The sequence below is a fragment of the Anomaloglossus baeobatrachus genome, chromosome 7 (assembly GCF_048569485.1).
Source record: "Anomaloglossus baeobatrachus isolate aAnoBae1 chromosome 7, aAnoBae1.hap1, whole genome shotgun sequence".
In the NCBI taxonomy this organism is placed as follows: Eukaryota; Metazoa; Chordata; class Amphibia; order Anura; family Aromobatidae; genus Anomaloglossus; species Anomaloglossus baeobatrachus.
Genome location: NC_134359.1, coordinates 272,913,274 through 272,938,083, shown reverse-complemented (window position 1 = coordinate 272,938,083; position 24,810 = coordinate 272,913,274). Strand labels below are relative to the sequence as shown.

General features: G+C 48.3%; 1 protein-coding gene across 3 annotated transcripts in view; it reads right to left on the bottom strand.

The window, feature by feature from the left end:
• Positions 1-24,810, bottom strand: part of TNRC6A (trinucleotide repeat containing adaptor 6A) — a 132,696-nt gene that overhangs the window by 1,622 nt on the left and 106,264 nt on the right. For all 3 annotated transcript variants that reach the window (XM_075318135.1, XM_075318137.1, XM_075318136.1), the window contains 3 exons: positions 17,848-17,918; positions 2,273-2,412; positions 1-1,502 (listed from right to left, as the gene is read on the bottom strand). The exon at positions 1-1,502 is cut by the window's left edge and continues 1,622 nt beyond it. In XM_075318135.1, coding sequence (XP_075174250.1) covers positions 1,136-1,502; positions 2,273-2,412; positions 17,848-17,918 — 578 coding nt within the window. In that variant the 3' untranslated portion in view covers positions 1-1,135. The remainder of the gene's footprint in view (positions 1,503-2,272; positions 2,413-17,847; positions 17,919-24,810) is intronic.

Sequence of the window (24,810 nt, the reverse complement as noted above, 5' to 3'; positions counted from 1 at the left end):
TTCCCCCCATTTTGGATTAAAAAAAAAAAAAAAAAATTAAAAAACAAAAACATAATTGGACTCCCAGAGATAAAACCATCTTCAGCATATTTTCATATAATTTTTTTTATATTTTTTTTTCTTTAAACTGATGGAAGCGTAAACATTAAATAAAAATAATGACCCTCCCAATAAAAGGAAATAAAAAAAAAAAAAAAATGTAAACAAGAGGTTCCTGGTAAGGCACCTCTAAAACAAAATGCAAAGCCTTTGAAAGTGCTGCCCCCTACTGGCACATGTAGGGTGTATGTCACAGCTGTGGCCACTATTTTATTTTTTATTTTTTTTTTTGCATTTTATTTTTTTGTATTTTTTTTGCATTTTTTTAATGTTATATATATATTTTTTTTCTATTAAAACCGTAGAGCTAAATTTTATTTAGGTCATTAAAACCTGGTGCAATACTTTTCAATGTATTTTTTTTTCTTTTTTTTCTTAAAAACTACTAAATTATAACCGTCAGTTATTTTTTTTTTAATCCCCTTCGGCGCACGTCCGCCCGGACCGCACTGCTCTGCAATGGGGAGCCGGCCTGGGCGACGCTCGGGAAGCCGGAGAGGGTGTGGTGGGGGAGGGAGGGGTTAAAACGTAATACCACAATTAGGTAGGTATATATAATCAAGGCATCTTAGAAATAACGAGCATTAAATCACGTAGGTGTCGTCTTAAGTACACGCTAGAGTAAACAGTTACACTTGAGCCGTTTCTGGAAAAAAAAAAAAAAATTAAAAAAAAAATAATAATAATATGTCGCGCACCGTTCAGTGCAACAGATACCGGGCTCGGACGCACAGACCGGGACCAGACGTGAAATAAAAACCTAAAAAACGTGGAATTGGAAAGCGACGGACAGCTCATTAGACGCGGCTCCGGTATCGATAGCGCTAACGTTGGAAGTGTAAATATAGATTATTTTTTTCACATTATATTATTGGCCTGCATGATTCAAGTATTTCGCACTGATATGTTTGTGGGCTAAAAACTAAAAAGTGGGAAGTGTGCAGAAGAGCGATCCGCAGTGCAGAGGGGTTCACACGTAAGAGTCCAGCCGGGGGCTGATCAGTAACAATCATCTGAGGTCATGGGTGACGTTCCGCTACATGGGCTCTCCGTTTAAGTGATCGACGGGTAGGAAAGCGCCGACGGGCGATGGGCTGCTCAGACCCCTGCTCTCGCCGCTCGGGGTACCCCATAAGCTTGTGGAATAGTTTGGGGTGCCCCAGAGGGAAGTGCCGTGGAGGTCTCCAGAGCTGGAGCCGGAGGCGCCCGGGCTGTTCCAGTGATTGATATCTCCGCGGCTCGAGATGCTGTGGGGGCTATCCAGAGAGCCCAGCCGGGAATGGCCGGAGCCCAGGGACTGCCAGCCCGGGGAAGGGGTCATTGACTGGCCTTGTGCAAAGAAACGACTGATCTCCTCTTCACTAGCAAACTCCGCAAGGATAGTAGTGTTCCCTAAAACACACCTGGAATAGGCGAGAAAGGGAAAAAAAAAATAAAATATATTAATAAATCTGAAGTGCTGCAGAATACAAGTCCAAACGTCCTCAGCATAAAGTGGTTCTGTACAATGACCCATTACAATATTGTACTTGTCCCTATTATGTACACCCCTTTCACATGTAAAGCGCCATGGAATTGATGGCGCAATAATATTAATAATAATAATAATAATAAATAATAAATATTATTATTATTATTATGAATAATTACAGAAATCCCTCACGTCCCAGAGAACCCCACGACAGATGAAAATCCACAAAGTCACACGTCCTTTATTATTTCCCTTTTTTTTCAGATTATAAGACGCACTTTTCTTCCGAAAAAAATTGGGAGGAAAATGAGGGGTGCGTCTTATAATCCGAATGTAGCTTATCGGGTGGGTGGTGGTGAATGATGACAGGGACAGCGCTGCGGCAGGGGCCTTCCTGAAGATGTCAGCTTTAAATAATGGCGCCCGGAGTCAGAGCGTGCACAGATTGTGCTATCAGCTCAATGACGAACAGAGATCTCATCTGCGCACGCGCCGCCTCCGGCCCATTGATCTCCCAGCAAAACAAAAAAAAAAATTGACGCCGCGTGCACAGATGAGATCTCTGTTCATCATTGGGCCGACTCCGGGTACCCCATCTTTGAAGCCTGCGCCGTAGTCGGTGGCAAGCATCTGGTACACCCGCCCAATAAGTAAACAACAGAGGACGGGCCACACAATAGCAAATGAGAAGCCGCTACTTACATGTGCAGAGACTTTTGTGCCTTTACTACCTCTTCCTTGGAACTGTAACGGACCAGAGCAGTACCATGGGGCAGGTTCAGATGGAATGTAATCAGAGGCCCATGCTGCATGCACAGGGTGCGCAGGGTGGAGCCATCAATCTGCAGAAAGCACTGGTGGTTAATAAAGGAATCTGGCACAACAAGGCCTCATTCAGATGTCACTTTTTCGCAGGCTGCACTCATACCCATTAGAGTTCATAGGGGTAGCTCACATTTGATTTTTTTTTTTTTTCCTTGGACCAAGTGGTTTGTGCAAAATCGTGGAGACTTTGATCAGTATCGTACAAGTGTCAGATCGCCAAAGCAAGCCTATGGGTCCGTTATTATAATAATAAAAAAAAAATCCGACAGTGCTTAGATATCGGCTGTCGTGTATACGGTTTTTAATGGAGCACCCGAGCGGCATTTTTTTTTTTTTAATATGTGGGGAAAAAAACGGACTGATTTCTATCTAAATGAGGCCTTAGAGGATATGGGCTGTGGAAATAAGAGCGCAATAGGGTCTTACCCGATATAAAGAATAGAGGTAGTACTTTGATTGTACTCACCTTACAGGGTTGTGAGAGTCAACCCCTTATAGCGCATGTAATAATGGTGATCAGCAGCAGCCCCGATGTTTTGGAGATGTACCATTCAATAGGGAGGCATACGAGTTAGGCCGCGCTAAAACCTCAGGGTCCAAAAGATTGATTAATTCCTTTATTTGTTCACAGGTCAACGCGTTTCAGAGACATCTGTCACCTTCATCAGGACATAAAAGGAACAGGAACATCGCTTAACCCGTATTCCTTCCTAGTGAATGGTAAATATGGCCTCACACATCTTAATTTCTCTCGTCTACAAGGAGTGAAAAAAAAAAACTCTTATCGTCATCGTTTTAGGTCAAATATTCGTAATTGCTTGGTCACGGTCAGATTTTAACATAATAGTTAGGCTACGTGCACACACTGTTGATTTGGTTGCAGACAATCTGCAGGTCCTGGCAGGAAAAACGCGTGGAGAAAAACTTTTTTGCTACTTTTTTTATTGCGTTTAATAGTGAAAACACAGGAAAAATGCAGAAAGAACTGACACTGCAATAATTAAAATAAATTTAAAAAAATTAGTAACAAAAATAAAATAAAAAAAAATAAGTAAAAGAAGGGAATTTTGTTACTTACCGTAAATTCCTTTTCTTCTAGCTCCAATTGGGAGACCCAGACGATTGGGTGTATAGCTACTGCCTCCGGAGGCCACACAAAGTATTACACTAAAAAGTGTAAGGCCCCTCCCCTTCTGCATATACACCCCCCGTGGGATCACGGGCTGCTTCAGTTTTAGTGCAAAAGCAAGAAGGAGGAAAGCCAATAACTGGTTAAACAATTCAATCCGAAGGAACATCGGAGAACTGAAACCATTCAACATGAACAACATGTGTACCCGAACAACCAAAAATCCCGAAGGAACAGGGGCGGGTGCTGGGTCTCCCAATTGGAGCTAGAAGAAAAGGAATTTACGGTAAGTAACAAAATTCCCTTCTTCTTCGGCGCTCCATTGGGAGACCCAGACGATTGGGACGTCCAAAAGCAGTCCCTGGGTGGGTAAATTAATACCTCAAGTTTGGACTGTAAAAACAGCCCTTCCCTACATGGAGGCAACCGCCGCCTGCAGAACTCTTCTACTTAGGCTGGCATCCGCCTAAGCGTAGGCATGCACCTGATAACGCTTGGTGAAGGTGTGCAGACTCGCCCAGGTAGCCGCCTGGCACACCTGCTGAGCCGTAGCCTGGTGCCATAATGTCCAGGACGCACCCACGGCTCTGGTAGAATGGGCCTTCAGCCCTGATGGAACCGGAAGCCCAGCAGAACGGTAGGCTTCAAGAATTGGTTCCTTGATCCATCGAGCCAGGGTGGATTTGGAAGCCTGCGACCCTTTGCGCTAACCAACGACAAGTACAAAGAGTGCATCCGAGCGGCGCAGGGGCGCCGTGCGGGAAATGTAGATTCTGAGCGCTCTCATCAGATCCAACAAATGCAAATCCAATTCATATCGATGAACTGGATGAGGACAAAAGGAAGGTAAGGAGATATCCTGACTGAGATGAAAAGGGGGATACCACCTTAGGGAGAAACCCCGGAATCAGGCGCAGCACTACCTTGTCTTGGTGAAACACCAGGAAGGGAGCTTTGGATGACCGCGCTGCTAGCTCGGACACTCTCTGAAGAGACGTGACCGCTACCAAAAAGAAGGGAATTTTGTTACTTACCGTAAATTCCTTTTCTTCTAGCTCCTATTGGGAGACCCAGACGATTGGGTGTATAGCACTGCCTCCGGAGGCCACACAAAGCAATTACACTAAAAAGTGTAAGGCCCCTCCCCTTCTGGCTATACACCCCCAGTGGGATCACTGGCTCACCAGTTTTAGTGCAAAAGCAAGAAGGAGGAAAGCCAATAACTGGTTTAAACAAATTCCCTCCGAAATAACCTCGGAGAACTGAAAACCATTCAACATGAACAACATGTGTACCCGAAAAACAACCAAAAATCCCGAAGGACAACAGGGCGGGTGCTGGGTCTCCCAATAGGAGCTAGAAGAAAAGGAATTTACGGTAAGTAACAAAATTCCCTTCTTCGGCGCTCCATTGGGAGACCCAGACGATTGGGACGTCCAAAAGCTGTCCCTGGGTGGGTTAAGAAATACCTCATGTTAGAGCTGCAAAGACAGCCCTCCCCTACGGGGAGGCAACTGCCGCCTGCAGGACTCTTCTACCTAGGCTGGCGTCCGCCGAAGCATAGGTATGCACCTGATAATGTTTGGTGAAAGTGTACAGACTCGACCAGGTAGCTGCCTGGCACACCTGTTGAGCCGTAGCCTGGTGACGCAATGCCCAGGACGCACCCACGGCTTTGGTAGAATGGGCCTTCAGCCCTGATGGAACCGGAAGCCCAGCAGAACGGTAGGCCTCAAGAATTGGTTCTTTGATCCATCGAGCCAGGGTGGCCTTAGAAGCCTGCGACCCCTTGCGCTTACCAGCGACAAGGACAAAGAGTGCATCCGAACGGCGCAGGGGCGCCGTGCGGGAAATGTAGATTCTGAGTGCTCGCACCAGATCTAACAAATGTAAATCCTTCTCATACCGATGAACTGCATGAGGACAAAAAGAAGGCAAAGAGATATCCTGATTAAGATGAAAAGAGGATACCACCTTCGGGAGAAACTCCTGAATGGGGCGCAGCACTACCTTGTCCTGGTGGAAGACCAGGAAGGGAGCCTTGGATGACAGCGCTGCTAGCTCAGACACTCTCCGAAGAGATGTGATCGCTACCAGAAAAGCCACTTTCTGTGACAGTCTAGAAAGTGAAACCTCCCTCAGAGGCTCGAAGGGCGGCTTCTGGAGGGCAACTAGCACCCTGTTCAGGTCCCATGGATCTAATGGTCGCTTGTACGGGGGTACGATATGACAAACCCCCTGCAGGAACGTGCGCACCTTAGAGAGTCGTGCTAGACGCTTCTGAAAAAAGACGGATAGCGCCGAGACTTGCCCCTTAAGGGAGCCGAGCGACAAACCTTTTTCTAACCCAGATTGTAGGAAAGAAAGAAAGGTAGGCAAAGCAAATGGCCAGGGAGACACTTCCTGAGCAGAGCACCAGGATAAGAATATCCTCCACGTTCTGTGGTAGATCTTAGCGGACGTGGGCTTCCTAGCCTGTCTCATGGTGGCAACGACCCCTTGGGATAATCCTGAAGACGCTAGGATCCAGGACTCAATGGCCACACAGTCAGGTTCAGGGCCGCGGAATTCCGATGGAAAAACGGCCCTTGGGACAGTAAGTCTGGTCGGTCTGGTAGTGCCCACGGTTGGCCGACCGTGAGATGCCACAGATCCGGATACCACGCCCTCCGTGGCCAGTCTGGGGCGACGAGTATGACGCGGCTGCAGTCGGATCTGATCTTGCGTAGCACCCTGGGCAAGAGTGCCAGAGGTGGAAACACATAAGGGAGCCGGAACTGCGACCAATCTTGCACTAAGGCGTCTGCAGCCAGAGCTCTGTGATCGCGAGACCGTGCCATGAAGGTCGGGACCTTGTTGTTGTGCCGGGACGCCATTAGATCGACGTCCGGCCTTCCCCAGCGGCGACAGATTTCCTGAAACACTTCCGGGTGAAGGGACCATTCCCCTGCGTCCATGCCCTGGCGACTGAGGAAGTCTGCTTCCCAGTTTTCTACGCCGGGGATGTGAACTGCGGATATGGTGGAGGCCGTGGCTTCCACCCACATCAGGATCCGCCGGACTTCCTGGAAGGCTTGCCGACTGCGAGTCCCCCCTTGGTGGTTGATGTATGCCACCGCTGTGGAGTTGTCCGACTGAATTCGGATCTGCTTTCCTTCCAGCCACTGCTGGAAGGCTAGTAGGGCAAGATACACTGCTCTGATCTCCAGAACATTGATCGGAAGGGTGGACTCCTGCTGAGTCCACGTACCCTGAGCCCTGTGGTGGAGAAAAACTGCTCCCCATCCTGAGAGACTCGCGTCCGTCGTGACCACCGCCCAGGACGGAGGTAGGAAGGATCTTCCCTGTGACAATGAGGTGGGAAGAAGCCACCACTGCAGAGAGTCTTTGGCCGTCTGGGAAAGGGAGACTTTCCTGTCCAGGGATGTTGACTTCCCGTCCCATTGGCGGAGAATGTCCCATTGAAGTGGGCGCAGATGAAACTGCGCAAACGGAACCGCCTCCATTGCCGCCACCATCTTCCCGAGGAAGTGCATGAGGCGTCTTAAGGAGTGCGACTGACTTTGAAGGAGAGCCTGCACCCCAGTTTGTAGTGACCTCTGCTTGTCCAGCGGAAGCTTCACTATCGCTGAGAGAGTATGAAACTCCATGCCAAGATACGTTAGCGATTGGGTCGGTGACAGATTTGACTTTGAGAAGTTGATGATCCACCCGAACGTCTGGAGAGTCTCCAGTGCAACATTCAGGCTGAGTTGGCATGCCTCCTGAGAGGGTGCCTTGACAAGTAGATCGTCCAAGTAAGGGATCACAGAGTGTCCCTGAGAGTGCAAGACTGCTACCACTGCCGCCATGACCTTGGTGAACACCCGTGGGGCTGTCGCCAGACCAAATGGCAGAGCTACGAACTGAAGATGGTCGTCTCCTATCACGAAGCGTAGAAAACGTTGGTGCTCTGTAGCAATCGGCACGTGGAGATAAGCATCTTTGATGTCTATTGATGCTAGGAAATCTCCTTGAGACATTGAGGCAATGACTGAGCGGAGGGATTCCATCCGGAACCGCCTGGCGTTCACATGCTTGTTGAGCAGTTTTAGGTCCAGAACAGGACGGAATGAGCCGTCCTTCTTTGGCACCACAAAGAGATTGGAGTAAAAACCTTGTCCTTGTTCCTGAAGAGGAACAGGGACCACCACTCCTTCTGCTCTTAGAGAATTCACCGCCTGCAGAAGGGCATCTGCTCGGTCGGGATGTGGGGAAGTTCTGAAGAACCGAGGCGGAGGACGAGAACTGAACTCTATCCTGTACCCGTGAGACAAAATGTCTGTTACCCACCGGTCTTTGACCTGTGGCAGCCAAATGTCGCAAAAGCGGGAGAGCCTGCCACCGACCGAGGATGCGGAGGGAGGCGGCCGAAAGTCATGAGGCAGCCGCCTTGGAAGCGGTACCTCCGGCTGCTTTCTTGGGGCGTGAGTGAGCCCGCCAGGAATCAGAGCTCCTTTGCTCTGAGTCCCCTTGGACGAGGCGAACTGGGGCTTGCCCGAGCCTCGAAAGGACTGAAACTTTGACTGCCACTTCCTCTGTTGAGGCTTGCTTGATCTGGGCTGGGGTAAGGAAGAGTCCTTACCTTTGGACTGTTTAATGATTTCCGCCAATTGCTCACCAAACAGTCTGTCTCCAGACAATGGCAAGCTGGTTAAACATTTTTTAGAAGCAGAATCTGCTTTCCATTCCTTTAACCACAAGGCTCTGCGCAAAACTACAGAGTTGGCGGAAGCCATTGCGGTACGGCTCGTAGAGTCCAGTACCGCATTAATAGCGTAGGTCGCAAACGCAGTCATTTGCGTAGTTAAGGACGCCACTTGCGGCACTGCTGGACGTATGAAAGAGTCCACCTGTGCCAAACCAGCTGAAATAGCTTGGAGCGCCCACACGGCCGCGAATGCTGGAGCAAACGACGCGCCAATAGCTTCATAGACAGATTTCAACCAAAGGTCCATCTGTCTGTCATTGGCATCTTTAAGTGAAGCCCCATCCTCCACTGCAACTATGGATCTAGCTGCAAGCCTGGATATTGGAGGGTCCACTTTTGGACACTGGGTCCAGCGTTTGACCACGTCAGGGGGAAAGGGATAACGTGTATCCTTAAGACGTTTGGAAAAACGCTTGTCCGGATTAGCATGGTGTTTCTGGATTGATGCTCTGAAGTCAGAGTGGTCCAGAAAGGTGCTCAATTTACGCTTGGGATACAGGAAATGGAATTTCTCCTGCTGGGCAGCTGCCTCCTCTGCTGAAGGGGCTGGGGGAGAAATATCCAACAGCCTATTGATGGCCGCTATAAGGTCATTTACCATGGCGTCACCATCTGGCGTATCCAAATTGAGTGCGGTGTCAGGGCTAGACTCCTGATCACCCACCTCTGTCTCATCATATAGAGACCCTTCTCGCTGAGACCCTGACCCGCGTGATGACGTGGAGGGTCTCTCCCAGCGAGCTCGCTTAGGCGGCCTGGGACTGTCATCAGAGTCAGAGCCCTCAGCCAGTGATGCCTGGGACCCCCGTGAAGTACGGATTAGTTCCAACTGAGGGGGACCGGGAAACATAGGGACAGTAGTGTCCATGGTCTGAGCAACTGGCCTGGACTGCAAGGTCTCCAGGATTTTTGTCATAGTCACAGACATTTTATCAGCAAAGACTGCAAATTCTGTCCCCGTCACCGGGGCAGGGTTCACAGGCGTCTCTGCCTGGGCTACCATCACCATAGACTCTGGCTGACGAAGTGCCACCGGGACTGAACATTGCACACAATGAGAGTCGTTGGAGCCTGCTGGTAGATTAGCCCCACATGCTGTACAAGCAGTGTATACAGCCCGTGCCTTGGCACCCTTGCGTTTTGTGGATGACATGTTGCTGCCTCCTCAGAGTAATATAGGGGTATACAGCCAAGAAGCGACCGTACAGTGCAGTATATATCTAAAGATATCTGGTACAGGAAAAAGTACACCAATACACACTGTGGCACAAGAGGGGCCAGCACTAAAGTGCTGCTTACCGCCCGCTAAACGCGGGTGTGTGGTCCAGAAATCCCTAGTCTTGGGTCTCCCAGAGCCTGTGTCCGTCCTCCAGCCAGAACTGCATGCAGGAATGGCTGCCGGCGTCCTGTGGAGGGGGGGGCGGGCCCTGGGCGTGCCAGACTAAAAGCGGGAAACCTGTGTCCCACTGTGCCAAGTGAGAGGGCTGGAGCATGTAAATAAGGCTCCAGCCCTCGGCGCTGAGTAAACGTACAGCGTCTGTCCCCTTCCCTGATTGACAGGGAGGGGGCGGGAACGAAGCGGAGCTAGGCCGCAAAAGCCGGGGACTAAATTTAGAAGCGCCGCCGCCGTAAAAGCGCGGTCGGCGCTAAGTCCCCGGCGCACTACAAGTCCCAGCCGCGCCGCCGCTCCATTGAGAGTGGCCGGCGCGGTAGTTCCCTTACATGAAGTCACACAGCAAAGCTGCTGTGACTCAAACCCCAGCGTTACTGTCCCCGGCGCACTAACACACCCAGCAAGTCTGGTGTGTGCGTGCCCGCCTGAACGGGGACACAGTACCTGAAAGTTGCAGGGCCTTGTCCCTGAATGGTACACAGCTCCTTATCCATCAGGTTCAATGGGTCTGTGGATGGAGCCCGGCCTCAGGGCTTGGGGGCCGGTAAGATCCCACTTCCACAGAGCCCCTCAGGGGGATGGGGAAGGAAAACAGCATGTGGGCTCCAGCCTCCGTACCAGCAATAGGTACCTCAACCTTACGAACCACAAGTGGGGTAAGAAGGGAGCATGCTGGGGGCCGTATATGGGCCCTCTTTTCTTCCATCCGACATAGTCAGCAGCTACTGCTGACTACAAACAGTGGAGCTATGCGTGGATGTCTGACCTCCTTCGCACAAAGCAGAAAACTGGTGAGCCAGTGATCCCACTGGGGGTGTATAGCCAGAAGGGGAGGGGCCTTACACTTTTTAGTGTAATTGCTTTGTGTGGCCTCCGGAGGCAGTGCTATACACCCAATCGTCTGGGTCTCCCAATGGAGCGCCGAAGAAAGCCACTTTCTGTGAAAGTCGAGAAAGTGAAACATCCCTCAGAGGCTCAAAGGGCGGCTCCTGGAGAGCAATTAGTACCCTGTTCAGATCCCATGGGTCTAACGGCCTCTTGTACGGAGGGACAATGTGACAAACCCCCTGCAGGAACGTGCGTACCTGAGGAAGTCGTACTATGCGCTTCTGAAAGAATACAGACAGCGCTGGGACTCGTCCGTTAAGGGAGCCGAGCGACAAACCTTTTCCCAAACCAGATTGCAGGAAGGAAGGAAAAGTAGGCAATGCAAATGTCCAGGGAGACACTCCCTGAGCAGAGCACTAAGATAAGAATATCTTCCACGTCTTGTGGTAGATCTTGGCAGACGTCGGCTTCCTAGCCCGTCTCATGGTGACAATGACGTCTTGAGATAATCCTGAAGACGCTAGGATCCAGGACTCAATGGCCACACAGAACTGAAAAAGGAGAACTCCGGCACACAAATAACTTTCCCAAGAAAAAAGTTCACACTGGTTCATGTATTTCTTAATCTGCTTTTGTTTATTAGAAAAGGTGAGGTTGGTGCTTTACAAAATAGAAAGTCCGCCAGGACGTTTCGGCCTTAGGCCTTCATCAGGTCGGACGATCTGACCATATCAAGCAGAGATCCGAATTTAGTAGAGATGTAAGCAGTCGTTTACGTACACATACACATATACCTCTCTATATAGGGTCCAGAAAGTAGTTAAGTCCTGTAGGGAAACAGGAGTTATAAGGTAGTACCGAAGAGGGACTATATGGACTAGGTGAACTAATATAGTTAGCCTAGATAGGTGGAGATTGGTTTATTTCTATCAGATTGGATCCATATAGTACCAATTTTGGTCAATAGGGGAAATCGACACATTAAATAGTACTGTTGTTATTGGTACTTGGAATATGTCAGTGGGATAGTTTCAATTCCTCATGTTCTCCTTACGGATGAGGAGTATGTGTCTGCTGATAACAGTAAAAATTCTAAAGGAGTACATAACATGTAAGTGTCATGATTAACTGTATAAATCTATAGGATAGTGAAATAAGTGCATGTTACCGGTAACAGCAGGAAGCTAGAACAGGTCCTGTTAGACGTTTAATGTGTCTGGCAAATTGCGGATATTCCAGTGGAGTTGGCCTGGGGGGGGCTTTTGGTCCAAATAGACACTAGGTAAAGCGTCCTGTCAGGACGCGCAGCACGCACAGCCACCACCGCACATGGAGGCCAGCTCACCCTGGAGTTTCTCCAATTCCCGGACACATTAGCCTACCACAGGGTCTCATCCAGCCTCCTGCCCCAATTGACATTTTGTTGTCACCAGCATAAGCTTGCGCTTTACCTAGTGTCTATTTGGACCAAAAGCCCCCCCAGGCCAACTCCACTGGAATATCCGCAATTTGCCAGACACATTAAACGTCTAACAGGACCTGTTCTAGCTTCCTGCTGTTACCGGTAACATGCACTTATTTCACTATCCTATAGATTTATACAGTTAATCATGACACTTACATGTTATGTACTCCTTTAGAATTTTTACTGTTATCAGCAGACACATACTCCTCATCCGTAAGGAGAACATGAGGAATTGAAACTATCCCACTGACATATTCCAAGTACCAATAACAGTACTATTTAATGTGTCGATTTCCCCTATTGACCAAAATTGGTACTATATGGATCCAATCTGATAGAAATAAACCAATCTCCACCTATCTAGGCTAACTATATTAGTTCACCTAGTCCATATAGTCCCTCTTCGGTACTACCTTATAACTCCTGTTTCCCTACAGGACTTAACTACTTTCTGGACCCTATATAGAGAGGTATATGTGTATGTGTACGTAAACGACTGCTTACATCTCTACTAAATTCGGATCTCTGCTTGATATGGTCAGATCGTCCGACCTGATGAAGGCCTAAGGCCGAAACGTCCTGGCGGACTTTCTATTTTGTAAAGCACCAACCTCACCTTTTCTAATAAACAAAAGCAGATTAAGAAATACATGAACCAGTGTGAACTTTTTTCTTGGGAAAGTTATTTGTGTGCCGGAGTTCTCCTTTTTCAGTATTGTCTTTATTACTCCAGAGCACCTACCCTAGGTGATGCTAGGTCTTATCTCTTTCAATGGCCACACAGTCAGGTTCAGGGCTGTAGAATTCAGATGGAAAAAACGGCCCTTGGGACAGTAAGTCTGGCCGGTCTGGTAGTGCCCACGGTCGGCCGACCGTGAGATGCCACAGATGCAGGTACCACGACCTCCTCGGCCAGTCTGGGGCGACGAGGATGGCGCGGCGGCAATCGGAGCTGATCTTGCGTAGCCCTCTGGGCAACAGTGCCAGAGGGGGAAACACATAGGGTAGCTGGAACTGCGACCAATCCTGAACTAAGGCGCCTGCCGCCAGAGCTCTTTGATCGTGAGACCGCGCCATGAAAATCGGGCCCTTGTTGTTGTGCCGAGACGCCAGTAGGTCGACGTCCGGCCTCCCCCAGCGGCTACAGATTTCTTGAAACCCGTCCGGGTGCAGAGACCATTCCCCTGCGTCCATGCCCTGGCGACTGAGGAAGTCTGCTTCCCAGTTTTCTACGCCCGGGATGTGAACAGCGGATATGGTGTATGCTCTGTCTTCCACCCACATCAGAATCCGCCGGACTTCCTGGGAGGCTTGCCGACTGCGTGTTCCGCCTTGGTGGTTGATGTATGCCACCGCTGCGAAGTTGTCCGACTGAATTCGGATCTGTTTGCCTTCCAGCCTCTGCTGGAAGGTTTGCAGGACAAGATACCCTGCCCAGATTTCCAGAACATTGATCTGAAGGGTGGACTCCTCTGAAGAGAGTCCTTGCCCGTCTGAGAAAGGGGTACGTTCCTGTCTAGGGACGTCGACTTCCTATCCCATTGGCGAAGAATGTCCTATAGAAGTGGACGCAGATGAAACTGCGCGAAAGGGACTGCCTCTGCATGAGGCGTCTTAAGGGGTGTGACTGGCCTTGAAGGAGAGACTGCACCCCCGTCTGTAGTGAACGCTGTATGTTCAGCGGGAGCTGCACTATCGCTGAGAGAGTGTGAAGCTCCATGCCAAGATATGTCAGCGATTGGGTCGGTGTCAGATTTAACTTTGAAAAGTTTATGATCCACCCGAAACTCTGGAGAGTCTCCAGCGCCACGTTCAGGCTGTGTTGGCATGCCTCTTGAGAGGGTGCCTTGACAAGTAGATCGTCCAAGTAAGGGATCACAGAGTGACCCTGAGAGTGCAGGACTACTCCCACTGCTGCCATGAACTTGGTGAAAAGCCGTGGGGCTGTCGCCAGACCGAAGGGCAGGGCTACGAACTGAAGATGCTCGTCTTCAATAACGAAACGTAGCCAACACCGGTGCTCTGGAGCAATCGGCACGTGGAGATAAGCATCCTGATGTCTATTGACGCTAGGAAATCTCCTTGAGACATTGAGGCAATGACGGAGCGGAGGGATTCCATCCGGAACCGCCTGGTTTTCACGTGCTTGTTGAGCAGGTTTAGGTCCAAAACGGAACGGAAAAAGCCGTCGTCTTTTGGTACCACAACCAGATTGGAGTAAAAAACCGTATCTTGTTCCTGAGGAGGAACAGGGATTACCACTCCTTCTGCCTGCAGAAGCGCATCGGCTCGGTCGTGAGGTGAGGAAGTTCTGAAGATCTAGTCGGAGGACGAGAACAGAACTCTATCCTGTACACGTGAGACAAAATGTCTCTCACCCACCGGTCTTTGACCTGTGGCAGCTAAATGTCGCCAAAGCGGGAGAGTCTGCCACCGACCGCGGATGCGGAGAGAGAGGGCTGAACGTCATGAGGAAACCGCCTTGGTAGCGGTTCCTCCGGCTGCCTTCCTTGGGCGTGATTGAGCCTGTCAGGAATCTGCGCCTCTCTGAGCCTTTTGAGTCCTTTTGGACGAGGACAATTGGGACCTGCCCGAGCCTGGGAAGGACCGAAACCTCGACTGTCCCTTCCTCTGTTGTGTTGTTTGATCTGGGCTGTTGTAAGGAAGAGTCCTTACCCTTGGACTGTTTAATGATTTCATCCAATCGCTCACCAAACAGTCTGTCAACAGATAATGGCAAACTGGTTAAGCACTTTCTTGGAAGCAGAATCTGCTTTCCATTCCCTCAACCACAAGGCTCTGCGTAAAACCACGGAGTCGGCGGACGCCACTGACGTACGGCTCGTAGTGCAGGACAGCATTAATAGCGTAAGTCGCAATGCAGAAATTGCGAGGTTAAGGACGCCATCTGCGGCACAGATGTACATGTGACAGTGTCCACGTGCGCAAGACCAGCTGAAATAGCTTGGAATGCCCATACGGCTGCGAATGCCGGAGCAACCGACACGCCGATAGCTTCATAGACAGAGTTCAACCAGAGGACCATCTGTCTGTCAATGGCATCTTTAAGTGAAGTCCCATCTTCCACTGCAACCATGGATCTAGCCGCAAGCCTGGAGATTGGGGGATCCACCTTTGGACACTGGGTCCAGCGCTTGACCACGTCAGGGAGAAAAAAGGATAACGTGTATCCTTAATACGATTGGAGAACGCTTATCTGGATAAGTGTGGTGTTCCCGGATTGCTTCTCTGAAGTCAGAGTGGCCAGAAAAGTACTCAAAATACGCTTGAGATACTGAAAAGGGATTTCTCCTGCTGTGAAGCTGACTCCTCCACCGGAGGAGCTGAGGGAGAAATATCCAACATTCCCTTGATGGACGCTAGGAGATCATTCACTATGGCGTCACCATCCGGAGTATCCGGATTGAGAGCGGTCTCAGGATCAGAGTCCTGATCAGCTACGTCTGCCTCATCATACAGAGAGTCCTGCTGGGACCCTAACCAGTGATGAAGCCGAGTGCCGCTCCCAGCGAGCTCGCTTAGACTGTCTGGGACTGTCGTCCGTGTCAGAGCCTGCGCCCTGGGATGCATGGGACCCCCCCGGAGCACTGATTTGTTCCAAATGAGGGCGGCCAGGGAGCATTGTATCAACATTGCCCATGGTCCGTCTGGACTGCAAAGTCTCTAAGATGTTAGTCACAGTCACAGACAATCTATCAGCCGAAACTGCAACTCCGTCCCTTTCCCTGGACAGGGTTCACAGGTGGTTCCTTTGGCCACCTCTAGCAGAGACCCCGGCTGACCAAGTGCTACAGGGGAGCATTGCACACAATGGGGACAGTGGAACCTGCCGTGTGGAACAGTATCACGTGCAGTACAAGCAGCATAAAAAGCCTGTGCCTTGGCACCCTTTCTTTTTTGCTGCTGTTGTCTAGCCATCTAGAAGCATTAGCCAAGAATAGCGACCGTACAGTGCAATGTATAGCATACAAGCAGAAAGTACAAATGAACACTTCAGCACATGCAGTACAAGCAGCACAGAAAGCCTGTGCCTTAGCACCCTTGCTTTTTTGCTGCTGTTGTCCAGCCATCTAGGAGTATATAGCCAAGAATAGCGACCGTACAGTGCAATGTATAGCATACCAGCATAAAGTACAAATGAACACTTCAGCACATGCAATACAAGCAGCCTAGAAAGCCTGTGCCTTAGCACCCTTGCTTTTTGCTGCTGTAGTCTAGCCGTCTAGGCATAAAGTACAAATGGCATTAGTGGGGTCAGCACTTCAGGTGCTGCTTACCGCCCGCACAAAGGCGGGTGTGTGGTCGCCCGAATCCTGTGACTGGTTGCCCAGAGCTTGTCTCCCTTCTCCAGCCCAGACTCGTGCAGGAATGGCTGCCGGCGTCTTGTGAAGAGGGGCGGGCCGTGGGCGTGCCCCAGACAAGAGCGGGAAACTGGCGTCCCACTGTGTCCAGTGAAGGGGGCTGGAGAATGCAAAGCAGACTCCAGCTCTCGGCGCTGACTTTCTGTACAGCGTCCCGCCCCTCCCCTGACTGGCAGGGCTGGGGGCGGGAACGAAGCGAAAACTAGGCCGCAAAGCCGGGGACTCGAGTAATAAGCGCGGCCGTCCTATGTGCACGGCCAGCGCGGAAGTCCCCGGCGCACCACAAGTCCCAACCGCGCCACAGTGTAAAACACCCCGCAGCGGCCGGCGCGGCAGTTTCGAACACATAAATTCACTCAGCTAAGCTGCAGTGAATAATAGCACAAGCGCTCCGCGCTGTTGTCCCCGGCGCACTAGCACTCCCAGCAATGCTGGTGTGTGTGTGCGCGATGTGTACGGGGACACAGAGTACCTTAATGTAGCAGGGCCCTGTCCCTGACGATACCCAGCTCCATATCCAGCAGGTTCTCCGGGTCTGTGGATGGAGCTCGGTCTCAGTGCCTGGAGACCGGTAAGATCCCACTTCACCCAGAGCCCCGAGGGGGGATGGGGAAGGAAAAACAGCATGTGGGCTCCAGCCTCCGTACCCGCAATGGGTACCTCAACCTTAAACACCGCCGACAAAAGTGGGGTGAGAAGGGAGCATGCTGGGGGCCCCATATGGGCCCACTTTTCTTCCAACCGACATAGTCAGCAGCTGCTGCTGACTAAAAACAGTGGAGCTATGCGTGGATGTCTGACCTCCTTCGCACAAAGCATGAAAACTGAAGCAGCCCGTGATCCCACGGGGGGTGTATATGCAGAAGGGGAGGGGCCTTACACTTTTTAGTGTAATACTTTGTGTGGCCTCCGGAGGCAGTAGCTATACACCCAATCGTCTGGGTCTCCCAATGGAGCGCCGAAGAAAATAAAAATAAAATAATAATAATAATAAAAAAAATAATAAAAAAAAATAATGAGAATAGTTTCTGCAATAAAATCTGCAAGGAAAAAAAATCCTGAACAGGTGCACAGCACTTGAGGATTCTCAGACTTTGCTGGCATCAGGATATCCTTGCAAATTTCTGAAAATCTGCAAGAAAATATGTACCAAAAACGCTCCATGTGCACACAGCCTTACCAGTTTTTCTTGTATACAAAAAAAAAAAAACCCAAAACAGAAGAAGATTTCTCAAGCTTCTCCTAGCAGACAGTGTACAGACGGCACTAGAGTGCAGTCACGATTTTTATTCTGGACCCATAGACTTGCATTGGCGAGTTTGTTCATTGACTCGGCTCAAAAGTGGACACGTCTCCGATTTCGTGCGCGCCACAAAAATACAGACATGTGAACAACTCCATAGAGAATGATGGATACGAGCTTTCCGGAGAAAAAGCGGACGTCTGAATGAGCCCTAAATCCTCTAACAAATGCAAATTAGGTATGAGAAGACGTCAGTACTCACTTGAGGCGTTAGGTTTTTCAGAACTAGCCAATTTGTTATTCTCCCTGAGCTATTATCACTCCAAGTGGAACCTAAAAAGATAAAAATCACAAAAACATTTAACAGTTGTGGCAAATTCTTTTATTCTTCAATTTGGTTATCCCACATCAAGTGCCAAGTGGTTTTACCGGAGCCATCTGCACGAACGTATTTTTTGGAGTGTAGAATGCACCTGATTATAAGACGCACCCAGGTATAAAAAACAGAAAATAGGAGAGGGGAATCCTACTGATTAAAAACAGCCATGGGAACGTAAAGTGGAGGGGGTTAATGTCCCCAATGTTGGAGGTCTAGGGTTGTGCCTCATCGCTTGGTGTTTGAAGATAGAAGTGGAGAGAGAAGGTTTCATTTCAAAGTGTTAACAAGTGAAAAATACAGAGGCTCCTCTACTGTCCCCGGCAGCGACAACGTCACAATGTATTTTACTTTGTTAGTTTTGTACCAAAGTTCAATAATGAGGACATTTAAGTGGGGTCAAATATGGCCACCGTTCTCTGATCGGGGCACTGAGCATCACTGCAGCCCGATGATTGTATTAAGAGGTCAGGCGCTGGACACACACACTTGGTAGCAAGGTTTTCTCTTGCTAAAAAAAAAAAAAAAAATCCAGCTTATAGTAAGAATATAAATTTAAAAAAAAAACAAAACAATTTTTTCAACACCAGGAGGCAGTAGAGAAGGGTTTACCAGGTTGAGAATATTTATGCCCTATCCTAAGCACAGGTCACCACACTACCCGATCAGCTGTTTTTATATAGAAAGCAAAAAAAAAATGAAAAAAAAACCAGAAAAAACCCAAGTAAATAAAACTAAAAAAGGAAACAAGAAAAACTAAGAAAAAAAAACAGGAAAAAGGAACAGAAATAAAAACCCAAAACATAAAAAAAAAAAAACAAAGGAAAAAAACCCCCCAAAAAGACAGAAAAAAAAAAACCAAAAAAAAACACATGAAAAAGCCCCAAAAAACAAACATTTCTAACATCCATCACCCATTATGTCAGTGTGATGCCACACAGCCAGGATCTATGGAAGGCCGGAATCTGAGTCAACACCGATCACCGCTGTTTAACCCTTTAGACACCAAGGAAAGTGGCTTAACTTACTGAACCCATCAGCCACCCGTGCGACCCAATCTAAGGGTGCTGATGGGTTTTTCTATAGCACTCAGTGACACAGCAATAGCCCTCGGATCACCCAGTGGCAGGTCCTTATAGGATTCCTGAAGTTTTCCAGTGTATTATACATCAGTGAATTGAAGATCATGCATTCAACTCACCCAACAATGAATCTAAGTTTAAATAACGTTCTGAAAACAAAAAAAAAATTCCAAATAAGAAAAAAAAAAAAAAGTAGTTTGGTAGAAATAGAAAAAAAAAAAAATTTAAAATATATTATATATCCAAACACATACACAAACATTTATATATTTGGTAAATACAAATCTGGTACCATTTCGATCCTTGTATCTATTATCGACATTCATCCAAAAAATTAAAACTTTTTTAAACTAACTCAGCCCTCAGAAAAAAAAATTAAAAAAAATTAAAAAAAAAGGCATCTGGTTTCTCCAATAATAAATTTTTATTGCATTGCCATTAAATTAACCGTCATTACAGGGAGTGGGCTCCTCCCTATGACAAGGTTTTGTTTAAAATCAAAGTTTATTGAACAGTATAGTATGCATGTACACAGCATCCCGCAGACAGAAAAGGAAGATGCATAAATCAATGGGATTGGGTATGTTACATCAGAGTGAACGTAGCTAACCACAGAAAATGTCACTGGGCGGCACGGTGGCTCAGTGGTTTGCACCGCAATCTTGTGGGGGCTCAGTGGTTTGCACCGCAATCTTGTGGGGGCTCAGTGGTTTGCACCGCAATCTTGTGGGGGCTCAGTGGTTTGCACCGCAATCTTGTGGGGGCTCAGTGGTTTGCACCGCAATCTTGTGGGGGCTCAGTGGTTTGCACCGCAATCTTGTGGGGGCTCAGTGGTTTGCACCGCAATCTTGTGGGGGCTCAGTGGTTTGCACCGCAGTCTTGTGGGGGCTCAGTGGTTTGCACCGCAGTCTTGTGGGGGCTCAGTGGTTTGCACCGCAATCTTGCAGCGCTGGGGTCCTGGGTTCAAATTCCACCAAGGACAACAACTGCAAGGAGTTTGTATGTTCTCCCCGTGTTTGCGTGGGTTTTCTCCGGGTTCTCCAATTTCCTCCCACACTCCAAAGACATACAAATAGGGAATTTAGATTGTGAGCCCCAATGGGGACAGTGTTGCTAATGTATGTAAAGCGCTGCGGAATTAATAGCGCTATATAAATGAATAAATATTATATTACTATTCGTTCTATCAGTCTCAGGCCCAACAGGATGTTCTAAGTTCTGAGAAAGGAAAAAAAATATGAGAGGCAGTGGACCCCTAAAGTTTCTAGGGAAAGTGGAAGAAGAAAAAAAAAGTAGGGGGGTAAGACAGGGTAAGAAAGAAGTACGAAGAGGGTGGGGAGGGGGGGGGGGGAGAGTATTCACCCGCGTGTGGTTCCAGTTAAGCAACGCCAAGTAAACTTGTAATTGATGTAATAGCGAGTTCCGTGAAGTTATTTATTTGGCCACGGGAGGAGATCCGGGGAGTCTCAGTAAGATGCAGGGGTCCACATACGGAGGACCCTTTCAGAACTATCCGTGGCCTGTCCTATTAGTTCTTCCATTCTTTATGTATCATTAAGCTCAGTAACAATTTTCGGCTCTTGTTTGCACTCTGTTTCCAGTACCTGGGGATCAGCCTTCAGGAAGTATCCGAGCAGGTTTGCAGCAGAGCGCTCACTCAGGAGGGCCGGCTGCGGGGTGGGTTGGATTTGGGTAAACGGAGACCACCAGGTATGTATACAAGTACCTTTATCTGACAAGCATCTCCAGCAGGTGTCAGAGAAGGATGGAAACATGGAACGCAGGGTCACGGGACTGAGGATGTTGTTTTAAATGGCAATGAAATTAAAAAAAAAAGTTTAATTTTTGAGGAACCGGATACCTTTTTCCGTGTATTTTTGTATTGCCCATTTGTGCCGGTGAGATATCCGGGAGCTGTGGAGATATTAGGGCTCGTAGAAAGAGGCCGTGACAAAGTCCCAATATGAGGACATTTACTGTGGGGTCAAATAGGGCCACCGTTCAGTGATCGGAGTGCCGCGCTTCATCACTGCGGCCCGATGACTGTATGAAGGGGGTCAGTGAGGTCTGGTGCGGTTACACCTTGTTGGACACACGCAAAAGGTTTATCTTGCTAAAAAAAAAGTGTGTCTAATAATAATAATAAAAAAAACCCAACAAATATTTCAACACCAGGAGGCAGTAGAGAGGGGTTTACCAGGCTGAGAATATTTATGCCTAATCCTAAGGACAAACCATCAGCTGAAAAAAACATTTCTAACACCCGTCACCCATTGTGTCATTGTGATGCCACACAGTCAGGATCTCTGCCAGCGCCGGCAAGGAAGGCTGGAATCTGAGCCAACACCGATCACCGCTGTTTAACTCTTAAGGCATCAAGGAAAGTGGCTTAACTAATTGAACCCATCAGTCACCCGTGTGACACAATCAAAGGGTGCTGATGGGCTTCTATAGCACCCAAATAATGCCTCCAGTGAGGAAGGAGACAAACTCTAGCGCCACCTATTGGAAGTAGCAATCCTTTAGCACCCAGTGACCTGACAATAGCCCTCGGATCACCCAGTGGCAGGTCCTAATAGGATTCCTGAAGTTTTCCAGTGTGTTATATATATCAGTGAATCAAAGATCGTGCATTCAACTCACCCAACAATAAATCAAAGTTAAAATGAGGTTCTGAAAACAAAAAAAACAAGATTCCAAATAAAGGAAAAATATACCAGTCAAAAATTTATATATATATATATATATATATATATATATATATATATATATATATATATATATATATATATATATATATATATATATATATATATATATATATATATATATATATTATATATATAATATATAAAATATATATATAAAATATGTTCTCCCCGTGTTTGCGTGGGTTTCCTCCGGGTACTCCGGTTTCCTCCCACATTCCAAAGACATACAGATAGGGACTCTAGATTGTGAGCCCCAATGGGGACAGTGTTGCCAATGTATGTAAAGTGCTATGGAATTAATAGCGCTATATAAATGAATAAAATTATTATTATTATTATTATATATATTATATATATAATATATAAAATATATATATATAATATATAAAAAATATATATATATATTATATATATAATATATAAAATATATATATATAATATATAAAAAATATATATATATATTATATATATAATATATAAAAAATATATATATTATATATATAATATATAAAAAATATATTATTATATATATATATATATATATATATTTCTTAAACAAAAATCTGGTACCATTTAAATCCTTGTATCTATTACAACCATTTATCCCTAAACAAAAATTATTATTAACTCAGCCTTCAGGAAAAAAAAAAGTAAAAATTAGAGATAGATATCCATCTATAGAAATAATATAATATAATAAATAAAGAGAATTTTGTTTACTTACCGTAAATTCTTTTTCTTATAGTTCCGACATGGGAGACCCAGACCATGGGTGTATAGCTTCTGCCTCCGGAGGACACACAAAGTACTACACTAAAAAGTGTAGCTCCTCCCTCCGAGCATATACACCCCCTGGATGACCAAATCTAGCCAGTTTAGTGCAAAAGCTGAAGGAGGACATCCACCCACAAGTAGAGACAGAGCAAAACCCGGAACAACCGGAACCTCTGACTACAACAACAGCCGGTGAAAACACACGAAACAAGAAAACTGCCAACAGGCAACAGGGAGGGTGCTGAGTCTCCCATGTCGGAATGATAAGAAAAAGAATTTACGGTAAGTAAACAAAATTCTCTTTTTCTTCATCGTTACTTATGGGAGACCCAGACCATGGGACGTTCCAAAGCAGTCCATGGGTGGGAAATAAACAGAAACTGAGAAGTAGGCGAAACCTAACTTCACAAGTGGGCGACAGCCGCCTGAAGGATGCGTCTGCCCAAGCTCGCATCTGCCGAAGCATGAGCATGCACTTGGTAGTGCTTCGAAAAGGTGCGCAGACTGGACCAAGTGGCAGCCTGACAGACCTGCTGAGCCGTAGCCTGGTGCCTGAAAGCCCAAGAGGCACCGACAGCTCTGGTCGAGTGTGCCTTGATCCCCGGCGGGGAAGGCACTTGAGAACACTGGTAGGCATCGGAAATGGCCAACCTAATCCAGCGAGCCAGGGTCGGCTTAGAAGCCGAGAGGCCCTTACGCTGACCAGTGGTCAGCACAAAGAGAGGTGCACCGCCTAAGAGCAGCGGTGCGAGACACATAGATCCGGAGCGCCCGCACCAGATCCAGAGTATGCAACGCTTTTTCAAAGCGATGAACAGGAGCCGGACAAAAGGAAGGCAGGGAAATATCCTGGTTAAGGTGGAAAGGAGATACCACCTTTGGAAGAAAGTCCGGAGATGGACGAAGAACCACCTTATCTTGGTGAAAACCAAAAAAGGTGACTCAGGAGAGCGCAGCCAAATCAGAGACTCTCCTGAGGGAAGTTATGGCCACTAGAAAGACCACTTTCTGTGAAAGAAGAGACAAAGAAACCTCCCTAAGTGGCTCAAAAGGGGGTTTCTGCAAGGCCGTGAGGACCAGATTAAGGTCCCAGGGATCCAGAGGTCGCCGGTAAGGCGGAATGATGTGAGATGCGCCCTGCATGAAGGCGCACACCTGAGCCAGCCGGGCGATACGCCGCTGGAACAACACTGACAGGGCCGAGTCCTGTCCCTTGAGAGAATTGAGGGATAGTCCTAGCCGCAGACCAGACTGTAGGAAGGACAGAAGGGTCGGCAGGGCAAAAGGCCAAGGGGCGTGGCCGGAAGAACGACACCAGGACAGGAAAATTCTCCAAGTCCTGTGGCAAATTTTTGCCGAGGAAGACTTCCGAGCCCGAGTCATAGTGCAGATGACCTCGGGAGGAATGCCTGAAGCCGTCAGGATCCAGGACTCAAGAGCCGCGCCGTCAATCTGAGAGCCGCAGAATTCTGGCGGAAAAACGGACCTTAAGAGAGAAGGTCTGGACGGTCCGGGAGATGCCACGGCACCTCTACGGACAGACGGAGCAGGTCTGGGTACCAAGCTCGCCTGGGCCAGTCTGGAGCAATGAGTATGACCCGACGACCCTCCATTCTGATCTTGCGCAGGACTCTGGGCAAGAGAACTAGAGGGGGAAACACGTAAGACAGACGGAACTGGGACCAATCCTGAACCAGCGCGTCCGCTGCAAAGGCCTGAGGATCGTGGGAGCGAGCCACGTAAACCGGGACCTTGTTGTTGTGCCGGGATGCCATTAGATCCACTTCCGGAGATCCCCACTTGCGGCAGATCGACCGGAACACTGCCGGATGCAGAGCCCACTCGCCGTTGTCCACGGTTTGACGGCTGAGATAATCTGCCTCCCAGTTTTCTACGCCTGGGATGTGGACTGCGGATATGGTGGACTTTGAGTCCTCCGTCCACTGCAGGATGCGTTGAACCTCCAACATTGCCAGGCGGCTGCGAGTCCCGCCCTGGTGATTGATGTAGGCAACTGCTGTCGCGTTGTCTGACTGGACTCGAATGTGCTTGCCCGCCAACAGATGGTGAAAGGCTACGAGAGCTAAGAGCACAGCTCTGATTTCCAGCACATTGATCGAGAGGGCTGATTCGGACAGAGTCCAAGTGCCCTGTGCTCGGTGGTGGAGAAATACTGCTCCCCAGCCGGAAAGACTGGCATCCGTGGTTAGGATCACCCAGGACGGGGCCAGAAAGGAGCGTCCCTGAGACAGAGAGAGGGGCCGAAGCCACCACTGAAGAGA